General features: G+C 45.6%; 3 protein-coding genes across 3 annotated transcripts; 2 read left to right on the top strand and 1 right to left on the bottom strand.

The window, feature by feature from the left end:
• The first annotated feature begins 707 nt into the window (after positions 1-707).
• LOC112571086 lies at positions 708-15,879 on the top strand. The gene is made up of 11 exons (XM_025249895.1): positions 708-1,173; positions 3,589-3,714; positions 5,160-5,707; positions 7,569-7,713; positions 8,867-8,973; positions 9,085-9,226; positions 9,558-12,115; positions 12,404-12,497; positions 12,795-13,055; positions 13,398-13,478; positions 13,686-15,879. Exons 2-11 carry the CDS (start codon positions 3,621-3,623, stop codon positions 13,796-13,798), a joined length of 4,143 nt encoding a protein of 1,380 aa, XP_025105680.1. The 5' UTR covers positions 708-1,173; positions 3,589-3,620; the 3' UTR covers positions 13,799-15,879.
• Positions 15,880-18,854: 2,975 nt separating this feature from the next.
• Positions 18,855-24,135, top strand: LOC112571289 (peripherin-2-like). Its single transcript, XM_025250183.1, has 7 exons — positions 18,855-19,502; positions 19,858-20,001; positions 20,125-20,312; positions 20,475-20,615; positions 21,805-22,036; positions 22,768-22,951; positions 23,604-24,135. Exons 1-7 carry the CDS (start codon positions 19,407-19,409, stop codon positions 23,930-23,932), a joined length of 1,314 nt encoding a protein of 437 aa, XP_025105968.1. The 5' UTR covers positions 18,855-19,406; the 3' UTR covers positions 23,933-24,135.
• Positions 24,136-25,700: 1,565 nt separating this feature from the next.
• On the bottom strand, positions 25,701-27,719 carry LOC112570023 (tubulin-specific chaperone C-like). The gene has a single exon (XM_025248204.1). It carries the CDS (start codon positions 27,551-27,553, stop codon positions 26,555-26,557), a length of 999 nt encoding a protein of 332 aa, XP_025103989.1. The 5' UTR covers positions 27,554-27,719; the 3' UTR covers positions 25,701-26,554.
• Positions 27,720-27,997: the final 278 nt, after the last annotated feature.

Below are 27,997 nucleotides of genomic sequence, written 5' to 3'. Positions count from 1 at the left end.
GAGGTAGTCAGGCCGTAGAGATCCTGCTGACCCTCTGTCACCTTAACCTCGACTTTCACGACCTCGGTAGTTCACCGAGTACCGCGCGGGACCCCGGAGGGCTGGGGCAGAAGGTGGCGGCCTCGCATCTGAAAGGCTCCACCTCTGATTTATAATGAAACTACTTGTATAAACTCATTGGCAACTTCTTGTCTTCATAAAACGAAGCTGTGCTAGTATGTCTACATGTCTGATTTTCTATAATAGATTTTCTTATTAAGTTTTAATACAGACCATGTTTGAATATTTCGTCCCCTAGAGAAAAATTTGTAAGACTACTATATTTGATTGCATTTACATGTACTATCCTAGACGCCTCTTAGTTATAAACTCTAATCAGTGCTGAAAACTGCAGATGGCTATATAAAAGATCTTGTCTTATCAACACAATCAGTTGTCCCTTGACCGGCACCTGTCGTCTAGGAGAGCACATGGATACAATGGATACAATACACATTTGAGGAAAGGAGTGTCCACCTCACAAGAGACATCCTCAGCAGTCACCTCTTGCACAGAGTTAATCAGCCTTAAACTATTTCAAGATGCTGCACATCCCAATGCCACGTTCACCAGTTGTTCACACCTCCCGTCCCTCTTCTCTCTGTCCTCGCTACAAACGGAGCTTCTGACATGTCTCTGGACTGGAAGTTGAAGCCAACATAACGAAAACAAGTCGGTAGACATAGCGGCAGCCAATGGTGTGTGCTGACCTTAATGACCTTAGAGTGAGAAGCAGCAGAAGCTCATGTCGACACACTACTAACACTGTGTGCTTATCTCCCCTATCTCCCGTATGCACTTGTGTCCCCTTGGCACAGATGTCCCACCTGGGCGGCTCCGGCATCAGACGCATGGGCCTCGTAGTCAGAACTCAGGTTAGCTGTCGGAGGATCATCACATCGTCCAGTTCTTGCAGTTGCTGTGTGTTTCGTTACAAGAAACTGTTGCAGTGTTTACCTGAAGACATTTCTGCAGGATTTATTCCCGTTACAAGAAAGTGTTCGTAGATGACGTGTAGGATGTACTGACTACTAACTGCATTGAAACGACGCTAAGAATATTTCCCCAAGTTCCACGACTTTGGTGGCCACTGAGAAAAGCCCGTGTTCGAGTGAACAACTTTCCTACTGGCAGGTAAGCAAAATATGACAGGTGAGCAAAGCCTCGCTGACACACCTGCACAAATCCACCCGGGGGTGGGGGACGCATCCCAACTTCTTACCTCTGTAGTAAAGGCAACATCTCCTACACTATTTCTCTCTTTTTGTTCCAGCTTAAAAACGTATTAGTGCTCTGTATGGAATAGATTGCAAGTTTCTTATCAGAGAAAAAAAAGTGAAAAGACCCAAGTGCATGCAAACCCAAATAATAACAGGAGACTTATCTACCTGAGTGTGTCTTATGTGCTTCTTCTCTCTCGTGTATCAATATTGCTTAATAACCAAATGGGAGACTTCTTTCGGACAACAAAGTGCAGTGATGGAACAGGCGAACAGCTCGAAGTATCAGGAGCCACCCTCGCCAAAGATGGCAGCTGCACGGCATTAATCCGCACCACGACTGTAACAATGACGAGGCTGGAAAAGATCTGAAAAAAGCGACATCATCAGGTTTGCTACCATTTACCGATTGGACAGGGTCTTCATGATTACCATCCTGTTGAACGGGTGGGAGCTGTGGATTCTGTTTCTTATGATGGTGATGAACAGACGCACACGCTTGCCTCAAAGAATGAACAGACGCACACGCTTGCCTCAAAGAATGATGAGTGCAGAGATCGTGGCCAATGGGGTTGTCTATTGTTTATACACACCAGATGCATGTTTTGAGGCTCACCCTATAGCAGCTTAAGATGACGACGACGATAAAAACGAGAATCATAAGATGTCTAACCCTTACTCATTATCAAAGAGGCTGCGTTAAGACACTCCATGTCGAAAACTTTGCTTAGGACAAATTCTGATCCTACACACATACACACGTACACACATACACACGTACACACTAGCAATCTTCTGTAAGTAACCAAAGTGAGAGCACAGACAGCTGTGTGGCTGACTAGGTACGTCGCCGAGTGTCGGCAAACTTAAAGCACTTGATTTGTTGGTGGATTTATTGGGAAAGTGTTTGTACCTTGAGGCGATTTCGCACTATGGTAGAAGAGGGAATGGGGAAGGAAACTGAGGTACCCGGAGAAAACCCCTCAACACCTAACCCTGTGAACAGGTGTCACATACAGTGTTCCTGAGACGAGATGTGAACCCGGAGCCTCTCAGTCGTGACAACCACTCCACTGCCGGGCGCCGCCGTGGACACGCGGGCTATTTATATCTTCTCAACGACGCGCCGCCCCCGTTATCGAGACACCACCTGAAATTTTATGTCGTCGGCGACAGCGCCGTCGTCACTCTGCGAGTGTGAACTACTGGGGATGTCAAGGGCGGGGAGACGTCGGGGACAGGGAGGGAGGAGGGTGTTGCAGGTAGCCGAGACACGCCAGTCTTGGTTTGCCACGCGCGGACAGGCAGTCCTCCTGTTATTTAAAGCCGTAGAATGGATTCGGTGTCCACACGGCTTAGCTTTCCCTTATCAAACGATATGTACTCGAGTTCATGTCTAGTCTGTCTACTTGTCTGTGAAAGAAACGGCAATAATACCGGATTTTCTGTTATATCAGATACAGATGGCATCCATATACCCGGCGATGTGCTATAAACCGGTGTTATAGGATGTTTACTTGCAACACGGTATCCGGTGACGTAAGAGACGTGTAAAGTGTCTCCTCTATCGGTGGCAAGAAAAACTAAACGAACACTTCAGCCGCCACTTGATGTCTTTTGTGGCCGATAAGACGCAGCACTCTGCCTGCACGCAGCTCACGCCAGCAGCAATGCGTCAACGCCCGATGAGCATGGTCTTAGGAAAGTCAATGAACTTGGGTTTTACAATTTGTCCAACAGCTGCACGACAAATCACTGTTTCAAACTCTTGTTGTAACCGATGTCTTCCTGCCAGTGTCCAAAGATGTCGTCAGTTTTACGCAGCAGGGATCGAAGCCGGCAGCTTCTTGGTTTCGGTGAATGGACAAGTACAGCTAATCGTTGCACTGCATCGCGAGGGTCCTGGGTGTTGATCATCCAGCAACGCGGTCTCGTCATGTGCGAGGGGGCTCGCTAGATCGTCACAGCCCTGTCTTGTGTAAGGCACGTCACTAGAGTCTGGCGCTGCACAAGACACGTCACTAGAGTCTGGTGCTGTACAAGGCGCGTCACTAGAGTCTGGTGCTGTACAAGGCGCGTCACTAGAGTCTGGTGCTGTACAAGGCGCGTCACTAGAGTCTGGTGCTGCACAAGGCACGTCACTAGAGTCTGGTGCTGCACAAGGCACGTCACTAGAGTCTGGCGCTGTACGAGGCACGTCACTAGAGTCTGCTGCTGTCCAAAGCACGTCACTAGAGTCTAGTACTGTACTGTGCGTCTAGTCTTGCGCGCGGTGCAAGCCAGTCATCAGGTCATCTGCAATCTCACACGCATCTTCTTCTATCGTCAGAGCCGGGCTGCTTTGTATGACGTCACAACAGGATGCTGGCCTCGCCCCTCACAGCACGTCACTGGCAGCCATGTTTCCCCACCTGCGACGCCGACCACGTCACGGACTACAACGGCAACCGGCAAGGTAAGACGTTCTGGTCTCAAAGGGTCAGAGGTCAGTTCTGACCTCCTTCTGGCAATGTGTGGGCGTTTTTTTTATGATGTCCACTCACCTTGATGACATCGCCTTGCTCACTTTACCTGGACTCCTCTCGATGCTCTGCACCGTTGAGCCTATGAGCCGGCACCCACAGAATTTACAAATTCACTCTGCAACGGCAGACGGCAAAGGTCACGTGACTTCCGGCAAGAGATTCAAGATTTTGTATTGATGCATGGTCCTTTATCAAAGTAGATAATAAAGATGAGAACAGGGTATAACATCGCGGTTAAAATATTACTGTAAGCCCATTAACTCAGTAACTCCCTTTCACACTATTCTTTGAAGACATGTCACGGTCTCTTCACATCCATACATGGAATGTCTTAAAAGTGTCTAAACTAAAGCTACAGTGTAAACTCATTTCAGAAAATGCTCATATGCTGAATATACTTCTTCAATAGAGTGAAGCATCCACAAGAATGTCAGCAGGATATTTTCTTATTTCAAACTTTTCCTAGACCAATGGAGTATAGTAAGATTCTGGCATCAGATGTTCAAGATCGTGCTTGCAATAGATGACGATGTCTTTTTTAGAAACTGTAACATCTAACTGGCAGTCGTTTATTTTATTATTTTTTAAATCCGGTTGCAAGTCACGAAATTTGCACCTGTAGTCAACCCGAGGCGCAAAATCCTGGGTGGCGGGCGAGCAGTGCTACGTCACTCTAGTGCTATGCAGTCCCCTGCGGCTGCTCCTTGCTAGTCGCCCGATAAGATTCCATCTGACAATCGTCCCTTTTTGTCCCGACAATATACTCGCAGTTTTAGTGACGAAATACAAAGTCGTTTTTCATCGCCTTGAAGCCATTAAACTTTATAATATTTCTGAAACTTTGGGAAATGGAAACATCAAGCATCTCAACGAGCAGACGATAACATCACATAAACGGACGCTGACTCACCCATTGCCTAGTCAGTTCTCTGTAGTCACATGATGTGAGGCGTGTTGTATTTGAGTAGAGAGGCTGGAAAATGGTGGGGGGGGGGTTAAAATGTGAGGGGTTATTCATTAAACTTTCTATTGATAAACTATTTCAGTTCCACGTAACTATGACCCAAATAAAGCAAGTGATGATCAGTTCTCTAATGATGAGACAATGATGGATAATGAATATTTGTTTTTATTAACAGAGTAATGCAGTTGATGACATCTGACGAGAAAAAAAGGGGGGAGAAGGGGAAGATAACGTGTGTGTGTGTGAGTCGCGCATGGCTGTCTTTGAACACTTACCGCTCAGTGTGAACGCTCAGATAAGACTGGGTGTGATAAGGCTAGAGACAATGACATTCCCGTGATCATGAGGCGGGGACGGTCATGTTTTCCACACGAGTGAATGTCATGTCACGAACTTGTCCCCTCCTTCCAGGGCTGTGTCCACGCGGCCAGGCTACACCAATGAGCTGCGACTTGCAGCCTCCGCATGCCTACCACTACGACGACACGGGCAACGGTGACCCGACGTTTGGACAGACTGACCTGCCGCCACCAGCCGACCCGTCACGCCCCCTAGTGTCCGGCCAAGCTCCTGATCGACTGCTGCCCGAGCTGACGTCATTTCAGCCACTCGGTGACGTGCTTAGTCCACCGGTGACGTCACCGCCCTCTGCTTGTCAACTGTCCTTCCCTGAGGACCCTGCTCTGACCATGGCGACCCACACAGGTCATCTACCGTTCCCGGAGGGTACAGCCACCACAGCAACGTCCACGTGCCAGCCGGCAGTCAGTCCACAAGATAAGGACCGCGACCCCAGACCCTCTTCACGATCTCGTGAAAGGCGGAGGTTGAACTACAGGACTGGAGACGATGGACTGACCGCCGGACCTTGTCCACCTCGAGTCGATACCCCGTGTGACGTCTGCGGCGAGCCGGCCAGCGGCCACTACTTCGGTGCCCTGGTGTGTCTGCCATGCAAGGTACATCCCCTCCCCACAAACACACCTTCTTCACTTTGCCACTTTCTTCCACTTCTTTCTGTTCCATTGTAACCGTCACGGCATTTGAATGTCCGCGCGTGCTGACAACCCGACCTCTGACAGGAGGCGAAGGTGTGGAGGCACCCAGATTCACAGATTCCACGGTTGTGGCTGCTGTTGTTTATTTGTTTATGCTCGCTAGATCCATGCTTTGAGGCTCACCCTAGTAGCTTAAGATGTCGACGACGATAAAAACGAGAATCATCAGAAGATTTCGAACCCTTACTCGTCATTAAACGGGGTAGGGGGCAGGGAGTCCTCATTCTCAGGCAATAAACGCTTGTCCCGCCACCCAAATACTTGTGACCCCGTCCATAATTTTTTTTTTTTTTTTTTTTTTTTGCGGGAGTAGACGGTCACGCCCACCCAGTTTTTGTGGGAAAAGATACAATCGGCATGTCCTCCCCCGAACCTCCCCACCCCAACAAACTTTTCTTCTGACTCTCCGCCTTTCGGCTCTTTGATGTTGTTAGTCAGATTGTGATCCCTACCCCCATTAAGGAACTTTCTTATCAATTTTCTAGTAATATGACTGTGTTTGGTGGCTGCTCATCATCCAGGTTAGAGGAGAGAGATAAGTAAAGAAAGGAAGAGTATTATCTGCCAGGGGGCGGTAGTTATGAAGCGAGGGCATGTCGTTGCTCCGGGGCAACATGGAGAAGTAAGGACAGGCGTGGTTTCCGAAGATATATAGACCCTTCAGATATAGTTTTACCCCCTAAACCTTAGTTTAAAGGGGTGCCAAAGGTGCTCTGGGGTCAAGAAACACGAAGCAGTGTCCGAGGGGTCTGGACACCACTTTATAACTCAAGGGCTGAGCCCCTTAACCAGCCAGTACTTCCAGTAAAAATGGAGGCTACAGACCTTCACAAAAATGACGATGACGATGACGATGACGATGACAATGACAATGACAATGACAATGACAATGACAATGACAATGACAATTCTTTATTAACGAGGACCAGCCAGGCGACAAACAGCAACGATCGTCTTTTCTGCAGCCGATGTGACAAGGCTACTCATATCTTTCTCTCCTCCCGTCCTCACCGCATCCTCACATTCTCTCACTCCCACAGAGGGCGCCAGATTGCACGCGTTCCAACGCCCAGGGGTGGGTGGGTCACCGAGTGCTTATTATATTGCTGCATCTAACATTTTTATTTGTTGTAACGTTCACACAAAAAGTTCTTTTCTTGTCCAATAAAAAGGACATTTCATATATGTTACCAGTAGTTTCTTAAACACACATTAAAAGTTCATATTTACACATTGTCCTTCGCTTGGCTGCTTCGGGGTTGATTTTGTGGCGAGCATAAACTGCACACCGTGTTGCTGGGGGCATTACAGTCGTGTGTAGACGGAGCTTTATGGCTTAGCCTAGACATTCATACTCGGATAAAAGGAGGGACGGAGAGAATTCTGTGCTCTTTGTTCCAAGAAGTTTATGTCGAGGCGGGGTGTCGCTCCACAGCATTTTATACGTGACATGAAATAATTATTCCGTGACACACTGACTGACCACAGTCTCAAATGTCAGTCATCTTTTTATGAATTTATTAAAGTCATTAACAGAAGCAAGATGCGACTTTTTGTAAAAATCAGTATGCCGGAGTTAATCCCCAAAATCCAAGACAACATTCTGCACTAAGTGCAACCATTGTTGAAGGAAGCAAATAAAAGTGAAATTTGTGGATGAAATTTAATGAAGAAAAGCAATAATGTTTTGCATAGTTCTCAACGCCCTGCAATATTTTTTTTTTCTAACTTGAAAACTCCGATAACAATTTATTTGTTGCAGAGTTTCTTTATCAGGTGCACAAAGACCGGGGATCCAGTGTTTTCCTCCCAGTGCGGAGGAACCTGCGATGTTCACAAGTTAGGTCGCATCCGATGTCAGTTCTGTCGCTTCCAGAGATGCTTGTCTGCCGGCATGTTCCGCAAAGGTAAAGATGGCAGACATTGTGTTTGTCTGTCTTGTTGTCCACGTGATCCTGTCCCCTCGACGTCTGTTGACCTCACTCAAAAGGTCATGCAGCATCAAGGAACGGGTTTGTAACGTTCAAGGATCGGCTGGTCATTTCAATGCATTTTGCCGGACTGGCTATGAGACAACATCATGGTTGACCAACCCACGTGATGTGACACTTAGCAAAGATGCCGAGGAACCGACACAAGACAGATCGTTCCACTTCATCCCGGCAGGTGACACGCATGACCTGGCACGACACACTGACCGCCTACCTTGTCCCACGGCGCAGCCACCTTTCATGATTCACATCTCACCTTAAAACAGTTATCTATTCTGCTGTGGGGGAGATTTGTGGCTTTATTAACCTTTTATTAACCGTTTCATTGACTGTGTCGGATTTTTGTGAAGTCAGCATTTTGAAGTCTCTTCAGTCACGGCATCAACTGTAATCTGGATTTCAGTCTCAAGAGAGATTTCTATATCCTACACTTTAGTGGCTGTTCTTTTCATACCAACTGGTGCGTAGATGTTGTAGTTGTTGTACCACGGTGATGATTACAGCAACACACACGTGACTTCAAGCGAAGGACGCGAGAGTCGCACGCAGCAGATCATCAACTATTGATGATGTCACCACTCGTGCGCCCTCTGACCCTTGTCAACATCAGCCTCAATCTAAATACCAGCACAAAATATTTGAATTGTTTTACCTCCAGTCTATATGGTGTTTGTACCTCAACACACACCTGCCTGTGCTCAGGCCTCCTCCACCCTAAAGTCCATTTTAACCGGACACACGTCAACGAACGTTTGACAAAGTTGTTTGCGAGGTGCGACCGTGGGACAGTTGGAGACGACGAAGGAAGAACATTGCCCGTCCTTTAAGTCATGAACTTTGTTCCTATCATTGCTGGTCCAGAACTCAGCTTAGGTATTCATTAGTTTCCAGTTGTCAATCTATTTTTAATAATTTCTTTTAAAACCAACATAAAGAATTATGGCGAATTAAAAATATTATTTTGTGGTTTAGACTGCTAACAGCCATGTTGTATAAGTCACCCACCCCACTGTACCTCCCAGCTGCAGTGCACATCCTCTCAGTACACACAGGTGTTTGTTTCTGACAGAAAAACCAGAAGCTGTTGTACCTGCTGAGGGACAGATGCTGTGCAAGGTGTGTTGTGACATTGCTAATGGCGTGCACTTCGGCGTCACTACCTGTGAAGGATGCAAGGTAAGGGAACCACCCGACCACCCGAGTCTTTGATCGAACGAGAATGTATCAGGACACACACACAAACACTGATATATATTTGGTCTGATGACAGTCATCCTGTACTTGCAGAAATTCTTCCGTCGCGGGCTGAAGGAGCACCAGGCCTACGTGTGCAAGGTCGCCAAAAAATGCACCATCAACCCGCGCATGCGCAACAACTGCCGCTACTGCCGCTTCCAGAAATGCCTCAACGTCGGCATGTCCCGCGACGGTAAAGCCAATACATTTGTTAACAAGCTGATAGGGTCCTATGTGTCTTGTTTACAGGCGCACGATGACAGATCGGAGAGTTTCTGTGAGACAGATGGCGAGACTTGTCGAGTTTGTTGACATAAACCCAGTCTGCACAGCTAGCATCACGTGGTGCTGGAGTGGGCAATAAACAAAACATTACTGATTGGCGATATGACATCAGCTGGTGGGAAAAAGTCACTTTTAAAGTGAGCATGTCCTGTGTGTGTGTGAGAGAGAGAGAGTGAGATGAGATAGGTTTTCTATAAAATACTGGCAATAAAATCAGGGTTTCTTGCCGTTGTCTGCAGCCATCAAGATGGGGAGGCCTAAAAAAGATGGACGTGCGGTCTGCCGACAGGACACACTCCAAGCTAGCCTAGAGACAAAACTAATGGAACCGAGGACGATGGCAGACACCTTCCCACCGAGCTACCCGGACCTAAATCCCCTCCCTCCTCCTCCGTCCGGCAAGTACGAGTCCGACAACAGCGAGGCGTCGCGCCAGGACGTGCAGGAGCAAGACTTCAGTGTGGAGACTTACGAGTCCAGCAGCTTTTCCGACGACTTCCTAGCAGCCGTCAGCATGGACCTGCAGCCCTCGCCAGGGCCTGCCACCAAACATCCTTCCGCTTCATGTGACGACAAGACACTAATGACGTCACCCAGCGTGCGTTCCGTGACGTCCTTCTTCAATGACGGCAGCAACGTCGTCGGACCGGATCGTTTGACGTCACCAGGTCACATGGCGTCAGACTTCTTCTCCCAGCAACGAACGCTACGGCGACAACTGTCCGATGCCTCGGTGTCGTCGGCAGTGACTGAATGTGAGTATCAGAGAGCTGGGCTTTCGCCCGAGCTGGACGGCTCTCTGGTCGGACGTGTGGGAGCGGCCACCCAGCGGGCGGGAGGTTTCCTCACGAGGTGCTCCTCTCTTTACTCGGTTGTCCCCCTCGCCAGTCCCACCTCGCGGCAGGAAGCCTCGCCTGGGGTGGAGGCGACATCCCCTGTACTGCCAACAACCTTTTCTCGCACCATCTCCGATCCCGGGTGCAGCAGAACAAGAGATGCCTCCCTAGCAACAGCGGGTGCTGCCACCTGTAACGGGCTTTTTCTCCCACGTCAACAATTAGGTTCCGATTGGCTGCCTGGGGTCATGTGCAGGTACAGCATACCTCGCAGGTACCAGTCCCAGCAAGAAACACCGGGCCATAGCGACAGCTTTGCACCCCAAGGACTGACCAACGTGTGTCAACGTGGCATAGTATTCGATTCTGAAGGTTATCCTCTAGGAGATGACCCCAGCATGACGTCAGCGGAACGGGTCAAGATCATTGGGTCCAGATTGTCAGAGTGGAGAGCAGAAACGCACAACCGAGACACCTGGGTAAGTCCTCTTCCCCGTGGTCTTGACCTTTACCATGTGTATGACACGGTCGTCGAGCAACCTGCGGAGACATCCGGAGCGTTGGTGACGTCAGCTAAGATGGCAGCCTCCCGTGGCACGTATGTCTCGCAACTGCAAAGCGGCCAGCCACCAGCGGAATTTTTTCTCCCAACAACGTGCGATAACCCACCTGTCAAGCCCGTGAATGAGCTAAGTTTCACCCACGGATCAGTCAAGGGCTTGGATGGCCCGATGGTCGGCGTCAGCTCCGCCTCCAGACGACGGTCCGACTCCGCCTTGAACTGTCCAACTCGCGTCAAGTCCCGGCGACGGATTGCTATCGCTCAAGATCACAGCAACGCTGCCGAGATAAACGGACAGTTGGATGAGGCAGTGGACCTTGAAAGTGCAGTTGACGATGACGTCTTTTTGTCGAAGTATCAGTTCCGGCGAGGTCACTGTGATGTCGCGGGGATGTCGAGGCTAACTGACGCGGCACGTAGCGACCTGCGGCGCGCGCACGGCAAGATTAACCTCGAGAAAAAGACCGGGGTGTCGGGAATGGCGTGGGTGCCTTTTCTCGGCCACCTCGATTCAGTTCCATATCTTTCTGCGGAGTCACAGGTTAAGGACAAGCACGAGGTGGAAACGTACATTGCCAGTCATCCTCAGCAACAGCAACAGCAACAGAGTCTCTGCGTCTATTTTGCCGCGCCTGAGCAATGCTGCATGCGAACCGCATGCGACAGACACTCAAGTAGCAGCAAGGACCTGGCACTTGAGTTTGGCCGTCACCACGAAGCTCCTTGTAGCGCCTGGGCGCCGCACGGCAAAGCAAAACTAATCCAGGGGGATGGTAGAGGTTGCCGCAGTGCAGAGCAGACTGGACCGACAGACAACAGGACCACCTTCACTTCTCCCACATCATCAAGCAGACTCAACTGTTCGAACCCAGTCAGTGACAGACGAGGTCATGACAATGAGGGAGAGGAGAACTGTCAGCCGCGCTCGATGTCAGCAGGGAGAGCGGTTCACGTTATTCCAGGTCTAGACAATGCCCCGATGTCTATAGCTATAGACAACAGGGGTCTGCTGGACGTCAATCGACACTTTCTGGCTATAGACAACTCTTGTGAGACCAACGGTTGTCACGATGGCAACGCGCAGGCAGCCTCTCTAGACCATCAGGGAGAGCCACCTGTTTGGCGTACAGGACGCCAAGTCTCGTCGACGTCCCCTCGCGCCGTCAACCGCTCGTCAGACGACAAGGGCGCCGCGCCGTCTTGGCAAGGGAGAAGACATCAGTCCTGGGAAACTTTTAGTGCTAGACGAGAGCACGAATACTGGCATCAACAGCCCTTATGTGAGGCGTTGACCCTCGCCACGGACACACAGCAGACCATTCACGCTGTCCTCCAAGCAGTAACCCGCCTCAGGGAGGATCTGAGTGACCCTCGCCTTCACAAGATGTCTGATCACATGGTAAGCATTGTGTGTCGTACACATCATCATCTTTATTATTATTATTATTGACGAGTAATTTTTGTGGTGTTCGCGGAGTGTCACAGGAAGATGCAATCCTTAGGCGCTGAAGGATAAGAAGAGAAAAGAAGGTTTATTCATAGTATCCAGCCTTCTGTCGCTTACAAAAGTCGTTGTAATGTCAGTCTTGTGAACAGTAATGAACGAATACTTCGACCCTACTGTGTAATGATAGCTGGTCCTTTTCTTAAAGATAGATTTTGCAGTACCTGACATTTTTCGCCCCAGGAGATTGACAAGTCTGTTCAGACGCTGGAGTGGATGTACCGCTTCAAGCATGTCCTCACGACAGCCAGTGACCGATGTCTGGCCGCTCTGCCAGGTAAGCGGTAAGCACACGCCCACTTCTCCAATGTAAGCCCTCTCTCCATTGGCGCTTTCCGTGGAGAGATTAACTAGAACACCAGTGTCCGAGGTTAGAGGTTCGATACACGTCTGGCATAGCATACTTTGCCCAGATGATAAATGAGAATGTAACCCCTTAAAAAGTGCTTGGGAAGGAAAGGAAGACAGGGAACGATGGGCACCGCTTTCATCAAAATTGTACAGGTGCAAGGATCTTGCCATATTCTAAGACATTTTTCTGCGTTTTTCCCCTTCTCCCCGCCCACTTCCCCAGGGTGCGAAGACCTGACGAGCGAGGACCGCGCCCTGTTGAGCCAGGCGGCGGGGTTCGGCGCCGTCTTGATCCTCACCGCCTACCTGGAGTACGACGCGGACCTTAAGATGTTTCGCCAGGTGTGGAACTGGGCGGTGCCCCTACAGTCGCCGCTCTTTACCTTCAAGGTGAACCTGCTGGAGGTCGCCGACCTTATCCTGCAGGCAGGCCTTGACCCCACGGAGATGGCGCTGCTGTGCGCTCTTTGCCTCCTCAGGACAGGTAATATGCTCCCCTGATTACTGGCTGCTCTCCCCTCAAATCTCTTACCTGTGCTCATCATTGTCTATTCTGGGTTTTTTTGCACATGGCTTTTCGCAGGCTGAAGGAAATATTCCGAGTAAAAAGTATTTATTTTTCGCAAGTGTTAGGTAGAGGGAGATAAATGCGCGCTCCACGTTTCGCTTTCTCGACCTCAATCTTTACTAAGTCGTTTTTCTAAGACATGTTTACAAAAACCACAATTTTCTTTGTTTACAAGGCATTTATTTGCCAGAGTAGTTGCTCATTATGCTACGTTTGAATATCCACTGCATGTCGTTACTGACAATGTTATTGTTGCAGACATCGAGGGCATTCGCAGTAGAAACACCGTCTTCACTGTCAAAGCAGCCATGATGGAGGCCTTACAAGCGCATGTTGCAGGTCACTCTCTTTCTCACCCATCCATCCATCATCCATATGCATCCTAGTGTACTAAGCTGTACTCAGATATCATAAACGTTTAACGCATTAGTTCAAAAAATGAAAATCAAAGCAATAGAAAGATATTATCAAAAATATGCGTTGTAAGAAGTTGTTTGTTCACTATAAGTATGTTAAAAATCAACCAATGGATTCTACCATTTTCAGCCAAGAGGCAGCTGCCAGGACCTCGTTTCAGAAAGCTTTTCAGTGTCATGCCTGACGTCAGCTTCTTGACAGCCTGGTACAACAGCCTCGTGCAGCATATCGCGTGCAGCTGACAGCCTGGTATAACAACCTTGTGCAGCTGGTATAACAACCGGGTGCAGCTGACGGCCTAGCATAACAGCCTCGTGCAGCTTATCGCGTGCAGCTGACAGCCTAGTACATCAACCTCCTGCAGCTGGTATAACAACCGGGTGCAGCTGTACAGCTGTGTCCCGGTGACAGCAACACATATGAGAGCCGCAGCTACACCTCTAATCAAAGTGGCCAGAAACACATGTTCAACATGCAGCTGGCTCGGAAATGGATGCGACAGGGTTCTACTCGACCCCTTATTTGATGCAATAAGCTTTCCACACTTATATGACTTTCCTTCTTCTTTCGAGTTAATCAAAACTGTACGTGCCTTACTTTTGGTAGCGCCATCTGCAAGAGTGAGCTATGGCGGGCTACATAGCAGACGTTCCCAATAGCAAACTATTACTAGCTTGGATGAAGTACGGAACAGTTCCAACTCGGACTTTCAAGGTTCCCCAGTGTACCCAGAGGAAAGCAAGATGAAGCTTGACATTTCAAAACTCCAAACATAAAGATCGTCAGAAAAAAGTTAACGAGAAACATTTAAAACGAGTGCTCGGGTGTGCACTTTGGCGAGACTTGTCAGCCATTTCAATTAAATGACTGAATTAATCGCTGAATTAATAAAAAAAAAAAATTCTGCTTTCTCTCAATTTCGTCGGTTTATCTCCCCATCCACTTCAGAACAGCTTCTGTAACGTTATTGTCTCGGATGCCTTCAGTTGCAACTGCTGAAAACTGAACACAGCGACTTACGGCCAACACTGAACCTAACGACCGTCTTGACCTTTCCCCCCAGTTCATGATACAGAATGTCTCCGCCCACCACCACCGATGTTACGGGACGACCGATGAAATGTGCAATGAAACTGCTGCTGACCACACAGGTTTACACCGCATAGTAGGTGATGACCCACACAACCGAAGGCTGGAAAGCTAATTTTATAGTTCGTGACTCGAGATCTTCTTCCGAAGTACTTATTGCTCGTGACAGCTGGTGCACGTGTGTCCTGGGAGGACAACGCCCACAACCCACTCTATATCAACGTGATGGGACAGGCTTGAGGGAGAGGGAATGGAGTAGGATCGGAGAGAAAAGCCCGTTCTTGTGCCCTCGTTATCAAACAGGACAAACAGAAGAGTGGAGAGGGGGACAGAAAGACATGGGCGGAGACATGTTCCGGATGCGAAGTAGAACGGTTCTAGACTTCATTTGAACCCATTTCCTGTGTGCATCCCAGCTAAAAGTGCAGCTCAAGGTTTGAAGAATTTTTTAGACTTGAAGGTTTATCTGCCTTCCCGCCATTAGTGTTACGAACGCTTCTACAGTCCTGTTATCTGTTACTGATCAACTGTATAGTCTGTCAAAGGACTGCTTCGAACACTGTCCTCTGCAACCATGGCAGTAATTATTCAGTAGACAGAAGACAAATGCTTCAAACATGCCATCCAGGTTGCATTGCAAATGGCAATGAACCTCCAGATACAAATTTCAAAGCAATAATAATTTGACAAGACTTGTCTTTGGCCGCGTGGTCATCCGCCCATTGTCATCACAAAAAAGCTGAGATGAGATCACGACCTCGGTAACATAGAGATGAAAACACAGTTTGACAAGAGAACACTGTGCCGAAATCGTGTACTTCAAGTATTTGCCTTATCTCAGCCGCAAATAGGATTTGACCAAAGGCCACTCCATTCACTCTTTAACTCCGCCCCTTCTCGTGGTTTTACTGCCCGCAACGAGATTACAAAACACGGGGGAAGGGAGCATTTGTGTTTTACGCCGAGCCAGCAACTGCGACTATATCACAGCAAAGCAGCCAGCCCTGTAAACAGATGCCATGTGCAAAGAAAGAACAGTGTGCCTGAGACGAGAAATGAACCCAGCTTGATCATCTGCCATCTGGCTGACAACTACATTAGTTGGCTGTAAAATCCGCTCATCACTGCATTTATTGTATCCACTGCTGAATACGTTCAGCAATCATATTAATATAATTATTTGCTAAAACGTTTATGGTTGTTTATTAAACGATGTACTTCATGAGTAAAATAATCCATTTTTTTTTTGATTGAACTTCTTCAACTACTGATAGTGTATTATGGGGAAAGTAATAAAACATGAGGGAACTATATTCTGCGGTGCTAGTACTGTAGTAAAATTATATGCGTTACGGCAGGGCTCATAAATATCCCTTTTCTGCACATATCATAGTCATATGGTTATACGCAAATGTCCCCATAACCAACACGGGGTTATTTACCAATGTCACACCCACACAAACACACACAAACAAACTGAGCTTCACCTACCTGTAGACTGGTCTGCCAACCTTGAATCCCTCACCGAATGTCAAAGGCTAAAGGTCCTTGTTAACCGGACAAATATAACCGGAAGTTTGACAAAACATGGCAAAGCTTTACATGGCACGAAACTTGGTCAAACGTTTATCCATATTTCGAGAAGTCGGTCACCCATGACGACCTACCGACTGACAACTTTGACTTCACCGAAATGAACTATCATCATTGCCCTGTCATTCGACATCACCATCACTATGGTTTGGGTCGGACAAGTAAGGACGTTCCTCATTTTATGGGGCTCAGTTTTAAACATATTTTGAATCAGCAGGTGGCTGTCAGTGCACGTGCACAACGGTTCACATAGCGCGTGTCCACTTAGTTCTCCTGTCGCGTGTCGTGAGCTCGCACTCACATCCTCGCACTTTTCACAACCTCATTTTGCATCTAGATGAAGACACACAGAATTAAACTAGTTACCATGACGACGTAATATGTAATAAGACCAGAAGTTCGCGCTCTCTTTCTCTCTCAATGCTTGGCATTTCCTAAACAACAGACCTTGGAAAATATTCTGTAAAGTTACTAATCCACAACAACATCTAGTTACCAAAACAAAAATCAGCAAGTTTAGTTTTAGTGTGATCCCCTAACTGTCAGTATGATACATAACAACATGATACATAACTCCAATGTGCATACGGCTGTTAAGCATTGTGAAGGCCACAGATAGTTCGAGAACAAACTTTGTTTCAAATGTCTGGATTTAGTTCATTACATAAACACGTCAGTTCTCATTTGCGATGGGCAATGGCCAAGACGTCTCGATTTGACAAAACTAGACTCTAAACTATGGCAAAGTTAAAAAAAAAAGAGTGTTAAAGTCTAGCAGTCGTAAGTTAGAATTTAGCTAAAAGTAAAAATCATTTATGACAACGACAATGCCATGTCCTTTTAACATGCCCATAACTTTAATTTTTATAATGGTGATTCTTTAAACATGTTCATTGACCACCGAGGCATCTCCATCTGCATCAGGTACTATCTCCTCTCCTTCTGCTGTGCGATCCTCCATTTCCTCCCCGAGCACAGAACTGGGTGGTGTGACCTTTGGTCTGAGACTCTCGACCTGTAGTGTTTGCGCTCTGGGGTCGCCGACCTTCTCCATGGCTGGTCGTGTACAGGCCACGGCGGACTGTTGCCTCGTGCTTACTTTGCCTGCAGTCCCATCATCGCCAACATCGGGCAAACTGTCCTCGTCTTTGCTGACCACCAGCACGACACGAGCTTTTTTCACCGCCACGTCAGGCGCCGTCCTGCGCACCTGGCCGCCAACCGTCGTCTCTGAGTAACCCAACGACTCCGACGACGCCTCGTTGCCCATGCGGTGATCACGAACCACTCATGTCAGGACCAAGATTCCTTGACTGAGATGTGTGAGCGAATTCCCGTTAAAATCGACTGAGATTTTTTTATTCCTTCTTCCGTCACAGTAGGAAAATATTATCATCACCTGACGATTTATAAATGCGATAATAATTGATGAGCACTGGTAACTGACAATATGATCGAAATGGATACTGTTATTATTTTACTATGATATTTTCATACATACCGACAAATAAAACAGAAGATTTAAAAGTACATGCATTAATGGGGGCAACTTCATTACAGACAATAAACCGATATTAATGCTTACCTGCACAATCCCGGGCTCTTGTCCAACTAAACCAGAAGGTGTGTTTCTTTTCGTCGTACCTGGAAACAGGAACTACTTTTCAACTCTGGCAAAACACGATGTCAGAGAACACAGGGTTTAGTTACCAGAGACTATATGACAAAGAGCACAAGACCTGCCAGAATTACAACGTGGTCTACATTGTAACTGATCCAGTGACCCCAGACGAGAGGTCATGGTCTCATTACCTCTTGGCGTCGTAGGTGTGGTGACATGCAGCAGTCGCAAGTGTGCTCGGTGTACAGGCAGGCTAACAACATTTCAGACAAGAGTAAAGGACACAGGTGTGAGTATTAGGGCAGATCCTCAAGATTATAGTCAGTGAGTGCTCTCTTGGTAACCTGGAGACGGGTGAGCTGAAGTCGCCGTTATCAGCTTCAACCGGAAACACGCATGCTTGTGTAAACAAACATGCAGCGCGTACATACAGCCACACATAAAAACAGTAAGTGGACGTATTGTCACGTCTCACAGCTTACTGCTATGTTTAAAAGAGGGACATACATACAGAACGAGAGCAAGCTAAGACTTTGCTACACACCGACATCGGCCGTAACTCCGGCACGTGACGCCATGATGCTTTCCTCGCTGTCTGAGGGCTACAATGATTGGTCTGCTTACTGCGTTCTTCTCTTCTCTTTGTCCCCCCTACATTTCTTTGCAAACATCGAATTGCAGGTTTTTTCTGTCTTACGATACACGTGCAATGGCGTAGGACTCGGGGGAGAGGGGAAGGAGGGCAATGACTGTCAAAATCACCGTCAGCATGAAGTGTCCCCTCACACCCATCCCTCAAAGCTGAGCATCTTCATACGCTTCCTATGTTAGCCTTTTAGAAATAATAAAAGTTTTTGTTTTTGACTGTCTTTCCGTAAGTCGATCAACATTTTCAGGAAGCAGACGAACTCTAGAGATGAACCTTTTCGGTGACCTTAACATGACGTCAAAATTGTGAACATCGTCACCTCTAGACTTCACGTTACGTCATGTCCGCAGATGACGTATGATCCCTTTTCGGATGTTATTTACACCCCGCCATGTTTCTCGATGCAGTAGTCTCAATTTACGGATAAAAGCGACAAAGACCTCGTAGTTCTGCTACTGCTGAGAGTTTATTTCGTACAAGTGAATGTGTATATTTTAAACTACTGAGAGTTTATTTCCTACAAGTGAACGTGTATATTTTGAACTGCTGAGAGTTTATTTCCTACAAGTGAAAGTGTATTTTTTAAAACTGAATCTGGAAGTGCAGACTATTCGTACATATGACGAATGCAGCTTTCTGTGCCTCTCAAGTTGACTATTCTTTAGCCACCAGGGTACAGAAACAAATCATGAAACCAGAAAAAAAGATGGCCTCTAGTTTGCGGAGCTCGTTGCCAGATTACAGCCAGCGGTCGTGGTAATGGCTTGTGAAATATTTCGTCAAACACCCGCCACCTACTATCCAGACACACAGGTCAGATATCCTTGAGATACCCTGAAGTAGTCTGGATCTTGTTTAGCTTTGGCTTTTACGGCTCACTGGTCACCAAGACAACGGCATGGGTGGGAGGTGCTGTACCATGTCGCATGCTGGGCGAGCCAGGCTCAGCTCGTTCGCAACAGTCCACAACCTGTTGACGTCTTTTGCAGGAAAGGTTGGTCCTTAAACTATCCATCACTGTAACTATCAGTAATCGTCAAGAAACGTCAACAAAGGCTGTTCAAGTCTTTGTATTCAAAACATAAACCATAATAATAAATAGTCATAATAATAAAGCATTTATAGTCCACTTGACAGTGCGCTCAATGCGCTTGGGAAAAATAAGAGCACGAGAAACAAAGACAGCAACCCAGGTGTAAACAACCAAAAACAAGGGAGAGATGGTATCGAAGGTTGTCATCATGTGACTGATGCAGATCATTAGAAACTTGTTGTCCTGATCCAGTAATCCACCCGCTTGACCTCAGAGTATCAGGTAGATACAAATAACCTCATATTGTCCTCTTCAGGTGCTCGTCAGCTGGGCCCTTTTCATCAAGTTCGGCCTAGAGAGTCGTGTGTCCCCAGTACTCAACAATAAAGGCGGTGCTCTGTCTTACTACCTCATGGCTCTCGGATCGCTGATCTTCTTTGTACAACTCGTCGCCATCAAAGTGAGTTCTTCCTCACAATCGCGACGAGAACACGCGATGACAACGACGATGACGATGACGACGACGACGATGATGATGATGATGATGATGATGATGATTTAATGAGAGAAATGGTTGGCACAGGTAATGTATGACGCTGGCACCAAGGAAGGGGCGGTAAGGAGGTTGTGCCGGCTGCTGGTGGTTGTGCAGGCTATGGAGGTAATCATGGTGATTCTGCACATCAGTGGAGCAATCCTATGTATTGTCCACATCAAGCTCGTCAAGGACGCCTTCCACACAGGTGTCATCGCTGGAATTAAGCTGTACAGGTAAGACAGATACAGACATCGTGTGTGTGTGTGAGAGAGATTGAGATTGGGTGGATATCTGTGTGTTTGTGTGATTGTGTGAAACTTTGAAGAGTTTTCTCAAAGCGTGGTTTTGTGCTATCACCCTGCCGGACATTTGCAGTGTGTTTATGTCCCGCGCAGAGACAAGATTGATATGAAGCAGGCCATAGACAAGATCCAATTGTCATTCCGCTGCTGCGGGGCAAGCTCCATGGAGGACTGGTTCAAGAATAGCTGGGTCTCGCTCACTTACCTCAATGTCAAACACCCGGATGTCGAAAAGTAAGACTTTAGTCCTGGGTCGCTTTATATCCTTTGACAAACGATTTAGTCCGCAACACTCACAGCTGTTTGGGAGACTTTCTTAACATGAAACATCACGAGAAAGGAAAGTTGACTAAGCTAGCAACATGTTACTGTGCAACCCTTCACACAGTCCACTCGAACAAAAGATATAAGCGCACCCCAGTCCCAGTCGCTACTTCTTGCTCAACTAGAACGCGATCGCGTAACATTATCAGTGTACATTTATATAGCGCGATTTCATAAATATGATCATTGCACTGTACCATTGCAAACGGAAATGCTATGCCGAATGAAAACACTGAAAGGCGTCACAGAACGTCCTGCGAGGCGTATGAGAATTACTCTCATCCCATTCTTTGTATTGTGTATAAGAACATGCATGGACAGAGAGAGAGAGAGATCCAATGGAATATGGAATATCAACACATTACACCAGTTCACCAAAGTGAAACAACTCACCCATGAACTAGAACAGAGAGGAGAATCTAGGCATTCGAGAATAAGCGCCTCAATAGGCTGCTCCCGGCTCGTACAGAGAACATAAAACCAATTACTCTGTAGTTAGCACGGTCGTCACACTCGTAGGACACTTGGAACCCTATCTGCATTAATCAAGCGACGTAAGTTAGTCTTATTTCGTCATGTGACCCCACACAACACTTAGTCAAAACTATTCTTCAAAGTACCTTGAGAAGAATAATTGTCTTACGAATGTGAAGGAGTGGACTAGCAGTCCTGTTCAGGACCTGCTCATCATCGAACAAGACAGACGTGAGTGGTGAGCATTGTCAAATTTGTCAACTGCCACGTCTGTCCATGCGTTCGCCCCCCTGTGAATAGTACCAGTTCCAGGACAAATGACTGAAGTATTCAGAACAAAGTCTTGCTTCTCTTATAGACAGGAAAATACACCAAACATAATACTCTTGCAGACATGACCATGGACCGACCACATAACATTCTTCTGGACACGATCATGGCGATATTACACTCCCACAGACCGATCATACACGACCATAAACCCATCACATTGCAATTTTGGAGACACGTATAGACAAGAGTAAGGACGACTACATGCAGGTCGTGCAGCACAGTCTTGTGCATCCACTACACCGATGCTCGGCGAGGTGAAACGTGTTGTGTCGTTGTGTGTCCCGCTCTTCAGGTACCTGCAGAATGGTGAATTCATTAAAGACGACGCCCCGTTCAGCTGCTGCGACATGACTGCGCCGCGCCCCTGCGTGCACCACGACGTGCTGAACGTCTCCGCACACCGATTCGTGGGCACAAGGGGCACGCTGTACACCGAGGGCTGCTCCTACGCCCTCATCACCTTCTGGAAGACCTACGTCATCTACCCTACTTTCGTTGCTTTGATAATCCTCATTTTCATGCACGCAAGTATCTCCAGACTCTTGTAACAGCTCCTTGAACTCTTGTATCAGTTCCTTGCAAAATTCCTCCGATTCTTGTAACAGATCCTTGCAGCATAACCCAGGCTCCTTTAACAGTTCCTTGCAATTTTCTCTACACTCTTCACAGGTCTTTACACATGCAACTACCTCTAGTTTTACAGCATTCAGCAAGTAGTCAACATCTACACTCTCCAGGCTCTAGTAACAGTTCCTTGCAACATTTTCCAGCCCCTTGTAGATTTTTCCAGCCCCTTGTAAGTTTTTTGCAACGTGCTCTCGACTCTCTTTGCACGTGCAGCTACCTCTCGTTTTCCAGCATTCAGCAAGTTGTTTATGCCAACATTACAATGTTAAATAGAAATGTGCGCATCTAGGTTAAAGGTTGTCGTCCTCCGTTTGCCTGTAAATGAAACGCATCCTCAGTCCCTTAACAAATGTTGAAGCAATCTGTACCCGCATACATGCGCTTTGTCCAGATGTTATCTCCCGGTGAGCTGGGCGTGAACAGATGTCTTTTGCTCGATGAAAGTTGGATTTACAACAGATCTGGACAGCTGTCTTTGATTCGCTTTTTTTCCAATGCTGACCACAGATGCACACACTGTCAGTGTAAATCAGTGGCCACTAGACATTTAACGTGACGGCCGCGTTTTGTGACACATAGTGTGACCATGCGGCGTGTTGTTTGACCATGTGTCGTGTGTCTATGCCAGCTGGTGTCTATCATCTTGGCCCGCCTCCTGCAGACCTCGCTGGATGGAGCTTTAGACGCCGACGACCCCCTTGGTGAAGGCGTTGCGTACTGTTGCTACAGGTCTCCCTGCTCCATCCTACCCAGCGGAGACCCCAGCAAAGTCATGGCCAAGAAGGCAGCAGCAGCAGAAACCAGCACTGAGGGTAGGGAGCTGGATTAGATGGTCACCACTGGCATTTTGCACACCTGATTGATACATACGATCAGGCCCGTTCTTACCCCCCGCGGGGCCCGAGGCATAGGGTATGTGCGGGGCCCTTGACACCACGATCGCCACGGTTGTTATTTAATGAAATGTGCGGGGCCCTAGGCAGATGCCTCGTCTGCCTGCCCCTAAGCACGGCCTTGCATACGATAGCGTTCCTCTTGCTTATAATCCCTTCTTTTTACAAATGGCTTCCCCTTTACTAGTCTTTCAACAGACAAGGGAAAGGTAATCTTATGATTTATGTGTGCAGTTTTTAAAACTAATAATATACTATAATAATTATGAGCATCCATTGCTGTCATCAGAACAATGACTGCAGCTTTTCCTTTTTAAAATGCACATCATGTTTAAAGAATTCTTTTACTTCTTTAAAAAAATTTTGCACAAACAAAATCTTTGAGGGAATTTTTTTTTTTTTTAAAAACCCAATACATGTACTCTCAAAAATAAAACCCCCACACCTTTTGGCTTCAAAATTCTTTTTCCTTAATGACTAGAGCTGATACAAAACATTCTTACGTTCAAGCCGACAAGTATAATGATTAGCTTTACTGAATAACACTTGTAAATGCCTTTTGTTTTTAAAGAGACAGATTACACACAGGACTCATTTTCAAGTGCTGCCACAGACAGCAGAGGCGGGGACTTCGCAGATCAATGGGAAACTCAACATCCTACAGGAAGGGAGCCAAGAGAAAGAAATAGCAGTAGAGAACGCACAAGACAAAATGACAGACGTGAGGGCAAAAAGAAAAAAGGCAAAAAGGGTAAACGGGATAAAAGGGATAAAAGGGGCAAAAAGAAGGGCAAAAAGAAGAAAAAGCCAAAAAGAAAGAAAAAGAAAAAAAAGCCAAGGAAAATGAAGAAGCCTAAAAGGCCTAAGAAGTTCAAATCCAAAAAGACTAGAAGACGATGATAGAGACAATTACTTCAGGTTGTTCAGCCTGGTAGGCAATACAAGCCCAAACACTTGCAGAGGGAATGACAAAAGAAGGAACTGCCATTTGTAAAGTAATCTTGTGCACACAGGCTCCACTAGGTTCATGCTAACTGAATATCATCTTATTATTGCTGAGATTAATACTCTTCTTTACATTTAGAAAAGAATTTTTAAGAATATTGTATGTTGAGTTGTTTCAATAAAGATGCTTATAAGGTATAGTGTTTATGTACAGTGTATATATTAGAGTACACATCTTTTTCTTCTTCTGGAATCTATTAACTACAGCATTTGTATTCAATTTTAGATCTGAAGGAAAGCTCAACACATTCCGCTTATGCAATGCTCACAAAACAGATCTGTTGCAATTGTTCAATAACCAAGTCATTTGCTAAATTGGAATGAAAACCTATTCATCAAAGCAATGCAAGATATAAGATGGGGTCCAGAGGGCAGGGGAGTTGCAGCAAATGTAAAGTTCAGCAGCAGTAAAACAGGCATTATCTGTTCAACTCATAAAAATAATATATGCATCAACAACTGTAAAATTAAATCCTCCACTGGATAAAAGGGGAAAAACACTTAATGGTCAAATGGCACATATTTCTCAATATAAACTTGTTGCATTGCTCTCCATTCATCTTGCATTGCTGTGATATAGCCTTAGATGCTGGCACGGTGTTAAACAAACTCATCATCTTGCGAAACGTAGTGCCCATGCATGAGCCTTCATGATCTGTCAGGCTGTCACCCTGACCAAGAAGACACAAACAAAAAGAGTTTAGGGACAAGGGCATTCCCAAATACAGCTCCTGTGCTATTGAGCCCTCTACTTCCTCCAGCATGTAAACTCTGCAGCAGTCCTTCACTGGTTTATCATTTAACCGTTGTTCCCTTCCCCTTTCCTCTGTTGTGCTGCTTTGATTGTTTATTGAGGTTCTCCCAATGTGAAACTCTGTAATGAATAACTCTAGATTACTAGATTACCTCATCAACTCAGAACTAGGCATTCACTGTTTTATGGATATTTTATGCATCAAAGAAAATTTATGATTTAATATTACTTCATTGTATACCAATCAAAACTGCAATTTAATTAATGTGTCAGAACCAATCTGCAGTATGAAGAAAAATACCAAATAAGTCAGTCAGGCACTCTTTTCAACCATTATTTCCTCCTTGTCTCAGATAAAAAAAAAAAGTGTATGAAAGTGTGTGGATAAACTGCAGCATACAGCATTTACACACAATTTCTTTTTTAAAGTGTTTCATCATCACCACTGCTAACAAATTTAAAAGTAGCATAGATGTTTCATCATTTGATCTTATTTTCTTAATGCTTATATCATAAGCAACTACATTTCAATAAATCAAATGACGGGAAATATATCATAATTGCAAGCAAGTGTGGGAGATAGAAAGATTACGCACAAACACACACCTTGACACTTTAAAAAGTGATTCTTTACATTATCTATTAAGAATATGCAAACAAACTGCATTCACATCTAATCAACTACTATTCCTTTGCATGTGAATGAACCGATCTTAGTATACACATAAGTATTGCCCTAATGCATCAGCTTAACCATCCTGGATTTCTGCACAGTACATCATCAGATAATTTTGTCATGTCAAAGTTATGCTGAAATGCAGTATATTTTTGTGTTATATAGATTGAACCTTAACTTGTGAAACCCTCTAGATTAGTAACACACAACAGCAATGCACAAAATGCAGGTCATTATAATGAGCCCCTTTACTGTTTAGCAACTTCAAATCTCTTCTCTTAAACCATTATATCCAACAGGGTTTGTCCCATCATGAAGGTTAGTATCAAGGATGACTCATATTATTAGTCAATGTGGCCCTACAAGCTGAGCTGGCTTACAGTATATTTCTGCACCAAAGAACACATCAAACTCATACAAAAAGCAAATTATGTCATGTCGGATTGATTAGATGTAAGAAATTAGGCACTTCCACATGGGATGAGAATGATCTGTAACACTTAACTGGAAGACAATAGTCTTAAACTAGAGGGAAAAAAATGCACTAGGTAACTAACATTTCAATACATGTGCGCCATCATTCATTCTTTACTAGTTGTAGAAACACAAGTCCTCATGCAGCTAAATTTATCTGTATGCACCAAAAGCATTATTATACACACACCATACTATCAATATTTAAACAGATTCTATATCATTAATTAACTGGTAGTAAAATCATCAATTTGGACTTTTTATGGAATACAACAGCAGTCTGCACCTCTAACAATTTTTTAATACAATGTACACAACTAAAGTTGATGCCTGCGTATTATAAATTAAGGATTTTAAAATTAAATTTTCATTTGTTGATTAAAATAAAAAATAATTTGTTCATAAATATAGCATAAATTCTTCAGATTGTTTTAGATTTTAACTTTGTCATAATCTCTAAAATAAAAAAATTCATATACTTGAGTAGTAGCTGTGAATAAAAACTGCACTTAAGACATCTACAAATAGCCAACATGAAAACATTCACATCTTTGCATGATGCCTGTGCACAAATACACCCATACACACATGCATGTAACTAAAATTTTAATATTCAACACAACCAGGTTAAAGTCCTCTTGTTCTCCTCTAAAACAGACCAGTTAGGGGATGCTACATCTGCAACAAGCCAGTTGAAATCGTCCACTTTGTCCCAATTATTTCTAGTTTTATCCAGTCCCGACATGATGTAGTCTTCTTCAAGGGTTTCATAGTTCCAGGTATATGGAGCAAACTTAATGTTGGAACAATCTTCAATAATTGCTTTACTCGTAACATGAATGTAAAAGTCTGAGTCTGTTGTGTTATGAATCCGAAGCTGCTGGCATGCTAGCACAAACAAACAATTTCTACACGATCTGATGAATATTGATCCTGACACTGGGCCACAGAATATTTTGCAGTCTGCAAGATTGAAGATGTGAACTGCGGATGGAGCGCCATGTAATTTGACAGTGCAGTCTGTGAGGTCAACAAGTGCCACATCTTTCTGATAAATGTCTGATGACCCCATGATCAACTGTTTACCTGTTTCTTTGACAAATTTGCATGCAGCAAGTTCCACTGCTGTGTCAACTTCATCAGAAATAGCTGGTTTGGATGATGAAACCTGCTGTATTCGCTTTTCTGGTTTGGAGGCTTTACTGAATGCAAACTTTCTTTTTGGAAGTAACTCGTCACGTTTATCCTGTATCATACCCTGGAGGCATGAAATACTTTCCTGGGCTTTTCTCACTTCAAAGGATGGCAAAAAAGCCGTACATTCTGCTACGTACCTCTGCATTTTGTGAAGAGAATCTGATAGCGAGTCGAAGTGCCCCACAAGATTTTCTTTGGGTATCAATTGGCTTTGCGAAATACCTTCTTCGATGGCTTGTTTCGCTTGTGAAAAATTGTCCAAAAAAGCAATCACATTTTCCTGACGACTAATATTCTCTTCGTTTTCAATTCTCTTTTTATCTATTTCCACCTGTCGAGCTTCTTGGCGTTTTTGTAGCCTTTCAGCAACAGCAAGCTTCTTTTGCTCGTATGACATATTACTGCGGTCAGCCATCTTGCTGTCTGTCGTTAACGACACTTAAAAATATAGTAGTTTAAGAAAAACGATAACGAGCAAAGATTATTATGAAACAAAAAAATCAACAACAAACCAAATATAAAATTATATTATGCTGAACATTTACATTATACTGTGATAGAAAACTGATAATTGACCGTTACACAAGGGAAGTAACTAGAATGTCACAATGGGAGGCGACTTTTTGACATGGATTGCTGTCTGCCAAGACCAACGAGCTTTGTAGTATCATGCCTCATTTTAGCAGTTAACTGGAAAAAAATCGTCTGCCAGCAGTCCAGTAATACATGTACGTGGTTTTGACGTGTGCTCTTGTGCCCGTGTTTTCTAACCCGCAATACAAAGACTTGTGCAGGCGAGCGAATGGCAAGAGCAGACGACAGTAAGTGTAGAATAAGTGGGAAGCTCTACGTACGCGGT

This window comes from Pomacea canaliculata, linkage group LG8 (assembly GCF_003073045.1).
Source record: "Pomacea canaliculata isolate SZHN2017 linkage group LG8, ASM307304v1, whole genome shotgun sequence".
NCBI classification, from domain to species: domain Eukaryota; kingdom Metazoa; phylum Mollusca; class Gastropoda; order Architaenioglossa; family Ampullariidae; genus Pomacea; species Pomacea canaliculata.
The sequence above is the reverse complement of the archived record's forward strand: the minus strand, read 5'-3'. Positions and strand labels throughout refer to the sequence as shown.

What these genes read in the sequence shown, in the direction of transcription:
- LOC112570023 (XM_025248204.1), bottom strand. Translation starts at nt 27,553, where the DNA reads ATGGCTGACCGCAGTAATATGTCATACGAGCAAAAGAAGCTTGCTGTT.
- LOC112571289 (XM_025250183.1), top strand. Translation starts at nt 19,407, where the DNA reads ATGGGTGGGAGGTGCTGTACCATGTCGCATGCTGGGCGAGCCAGGCTC. An exon ending in TACAACTCGTCGCCATCAAA is followed by an intron (nt 20,002 to 20,124) that starts GTGAGTTCTTCC and finishes TGGTTGGCACAG; the next exon opens with GTAATGTATGACGCTGGCAC. An exon ending in GCTGGAATTAAGCTGTACAG is followed by an intron (nt 20,313 to 20,474) that starts GTAAGACAGATA and finishes TGTCCCGCGCAG; the next exon opens with AGACAAGATTGATATGAAGC.
- LOC112571086 (XM_025249895.1), top strand. Translation starts at nt 3,621, where the DNA reads ATGCTGGCCTCGCCCCTCACAGCACGTCACTGGCAGCCATGTTTCCCC. An exon ending in CTACAACGGCAACCGGCAAG is followed by an intron (nt 3,715 to 5,159) that starts GTAAGACGTTCT and finishes CCCTCCTTCCAG; the next exon opens with GGCTGTGTCCACGCGGCCAG. An exon ending in ACAAGATGTCTGATCACATG is followed by an intron (nt 12,116 to 12,403) that starts GTAAGCATTGTG and finishes TTTTCGCCCCAG; the next exon opens with GAGATTGACAAGTCTGTTCA.